General features: G+C 42.2%; 1 protein-coding gene across 1 annotated transcript; it reads right to left on the reverse strand.

Moving 5' to 3' along the window:
• Positions 1-249: 249 nt before the first annotated feature.
• LOC104944770 (nebulin-like) lies at positions 250-2,733 on the reverse strand (the record flags this gene model as incomplete). The annotated part of the gene is made up of 8 exons (XM_010770346.1): positions 250-609; positions 742-849; positions 1,099-1,203; positions 1,364-1,567; positions 1,672-1,983; positions 2,060-2,167; positions 2,338-2,442; positions 2,530-2,733. Coding segments are annotated over 8 exons (1,506 nt in total), but the record flags the coding sequence as incomplete, so codon positions are not given.
• Between the last annotated feature and the right edge of the window lie 443 nt (positions 2,734-3,176).

Raw genomic sequence — 3,176 nt, forward strand, 5'->3', positions numbered from 1 at the left:
TAACATGATGATTCAGCCTCTATGGAGAGAGACATATGACAAGCATGATCATTTCTGACGTGGAGCTAATCTGAAGTAAACATTGAATACTGCTTTCTATTCCTCCATCTTGTGACTGTGGAACTCCCTCTCTTGGATATCAGCATGTGAAGGACACTGTTCAGGAACTAGTTGTACCAAATGCTCTGTATGTGAGGACTACTTACATTCTTGCAAGGATAATAAATACATGTATCCGTATATTGAACCTCAAACCAGTGACGAGTGATATTTTTCGAACACATTACATATACTTACATCGCTGTTTAAGGCGTAGGCCTTCCTAGCACGGACCACATCCGTGGAGTCGGGCATGCAGGTCCAGTTGTGCAGGCGGGTGGAGTAGTTGGTTTGGTTGACCTGGCTCTGGCATTTCTTGGCCAGCGCGATACTCAGCATGTCCACTGGCAGGTTGAACTTCGTCTTGGACTTGTTGTAGTCCTTCTTGTACCGAGCGTCACTGAAGATCTTGGCTGCATTAGCGGCCATCATGATCAGCTGGTCGTCTTTGACGCTGAGTGCACCGATTTGATTGCCACACTGCTTGCGGAAACCGGCCTTGTATTTGTACTAAAAACATGGGATGGAAATATTTAGATTATTCTCATAAAAGGAATCATTGCAGTGAATAAAATAAAGGATAATGCTGCTGAAGAATTTAGATTGTGAAGCATAATACTTCACAAATAAAGACGGACTTACATCACTGATGATATTTCGGGAGGCCTTAGCTGCCAAAACAGAAATGGCATCTTTGGGAAGGTAGTAGCCTTTGTTGATGGTTTCCATATAGCCTTCACGGTATTGTTTCTGGGAACCAAAAGAAGGAATAGGCAGTTAGTATGTCTGCTATACATTTAGTTTAAATCCCATTATCAGTACCAATGGAGACTATTTCCTTGTACCAGTGATTAAAACATCAACACTAAAATGTCCTTCATTCTTCAAACATTAGGAAAATATCTGAAAATTATTCTTTTAGCAAGTTAACAATTATTGATATGATCATATGTGATGCACTTATTGGTTTAAGAACTACATTGAGAGGCACTACATTACCAGACTGGTGTTGATATTATTCTGCTTGGCCAGGATGATCTCTGGGATGTCAGTACCCATGTGAAGTTTGACCTTATCCGTATCCCAGGCGGAAGTGTACGCTTTCTGTAAACAGCAGATTGACACAGTTTTATGGGATTCATCGAGTCGATCAAAGGGAAGTAAGTCAACACTTTCCCACATATTCTGTATAATACTTCAAATCAAAAGAAACTAAGATAAAAATGCAAAATAACAATAAAGTACAATGTTATAGGATCTCTACCTTGTCCATGATATGGGCATTTGCCGTAGCAAGGGCATATGGGATGTCACTTGTCTTGGCTGTGAACTTGAATTTGCTGGGATGCTCACGGTACTTCCTTTCATTCAGGATATTTCCTGCTTTCTTGGCCTTCTCCACATCAACTGAACCTATTGGCACCCAACCGGTTCCCCTCATCCATTCCATGTCGGCCTTATAAACAGCCTACAAGTCATATCGGGAGGATAAAAAGTGGAGACACATTGAATACAAATAAATAAGCAAAATAAAGTTGAGCAAACACATTCTGATAAACTCTCGTTACTCACATCGCTCTGCAGGTCGTAAGCCTTTCTGGCCTGGCGCACGTCAGTGGAGTCTGGCAGGCAGGTCCAGTTGTGCAGGTGAGTGCTGTAGTTGAAGTCGTTGACCTGGATCTGGCATTTCTTGGCCAGTTCAATATTCAGCATGTCCACGGGCAGGTTGAACTTGGTCTTGGACTTGTTGAAGTCCTTCTTGTACAGGGCGTCACTGGCAATCCTGGCTGAGTTCAGAGCCAGCATGATCAGAGGGTCTTCCTGGACGCAGCGAGCACCGATGTGGTGGCCCACCTGCTTACGGTATCCTGCCTTATATTTGTACTAAAAGAGAAGCGATAGAAGATGAAGCAAGAAATGTATTTCATGTATGATTTTACTGTATTTAAGCCTTACTTACATCACTGACGATATCCCTGGAAGCTCTGGCCTTCAGCACAGAGATAGTATCCTCCTTGATCTGGTAGCCTTTGGCCTTCTGCTCATCCCAACTCTTCGTGTACAGTTTCTGCACAGAACAAGAACATATGATCAAAAAAACTGCAAAACAGTTGAAGCAAACCAAAAAGTAAGTACTTTATAAAACTACATTTCAACCTGTGCATTTTAAAGACATTTATGTAAAGTTTCAATACTTCTAACATGGGTTGAACTTGGCTTGTTTTAAAGCAAACTTACATTGCTGATGCTGACAGCATTGGCCTTGGACAGAATAAAGCCGGGGGCGTCGGGCGGCATGTGGAAGTTGAGCTTGTCATTATCCCAGACTTCCCTATATTTCCTCTGTCAGAAATAAATAAAAAGGATTAAAAACATATTTAACATTTACTAGGAAAGGCATTTTGCATTACTGAATATGTAATAACTCACATCACTGATGTTGATAGCGTTTTGCTTGGACAGGACCATAGATGGCAGATCGACCACGCTGGTGAACTTCTCGTTGCTTGGGGGCTGGCGGTAGAGCCTCTCATTGAAGATGTTCATGGCGTGCTTAGCTTTGACGACGTCCACTGAGTCCTGTGGGGACCAGCCGCATCCTCTCAGCCACTCCATATCAGATTTGTACACGGCCTGAAAAAAGAAAGACAAATAATACAGATGTGTTTTTGTTCTTGTAGGTTTTTCAACTTTGATGCTCCAACACATGGACGAAGTGATTTCCCTCTCCACAAACCGAGTAACATTATGTTGGGAAAATACTGAATGTACTCTTCCAACATCAGAGTCCACATGATAACAAAGGTATCCCAACTGTAGCTGTGACCACGACAGGATGTTTGATTACCTCGAAGAGCATCAGGACTGTTTGAGGCATATGATAGCTATGTGATTAACAGGATGATTCAGCCTCTATGGAGAGAGACATATGACAAGCATGATCATTTCTGACGTGGAGCTAATCTGAAGTAAACATTGAATACTGCTTTCTATTCCTCCATCTTGTGACTGTGGAACTCCCTCTCTTGGATATCAGCATGTGAAGGACACTGTTCAGGAACTAGTTGTACCAAATG

Source organism: Notothenia coriiceps, unplaced genomic scaffold (genome assembly GCF_000735185.1).
Source record: "Notothenia coriiceps isolate Sejong01 unplaced genomic scaffold, NC01 NC01_scaffold00008786, whole genome shotgun sequence".
Classification (NCBI taxonomy): domain Eukaryota; kingdom Metazoa; phylum Chordata; class Actinopteri; order Perciformes; family Nototheniidae; genus Notothenia; species Notothenia coriiceps.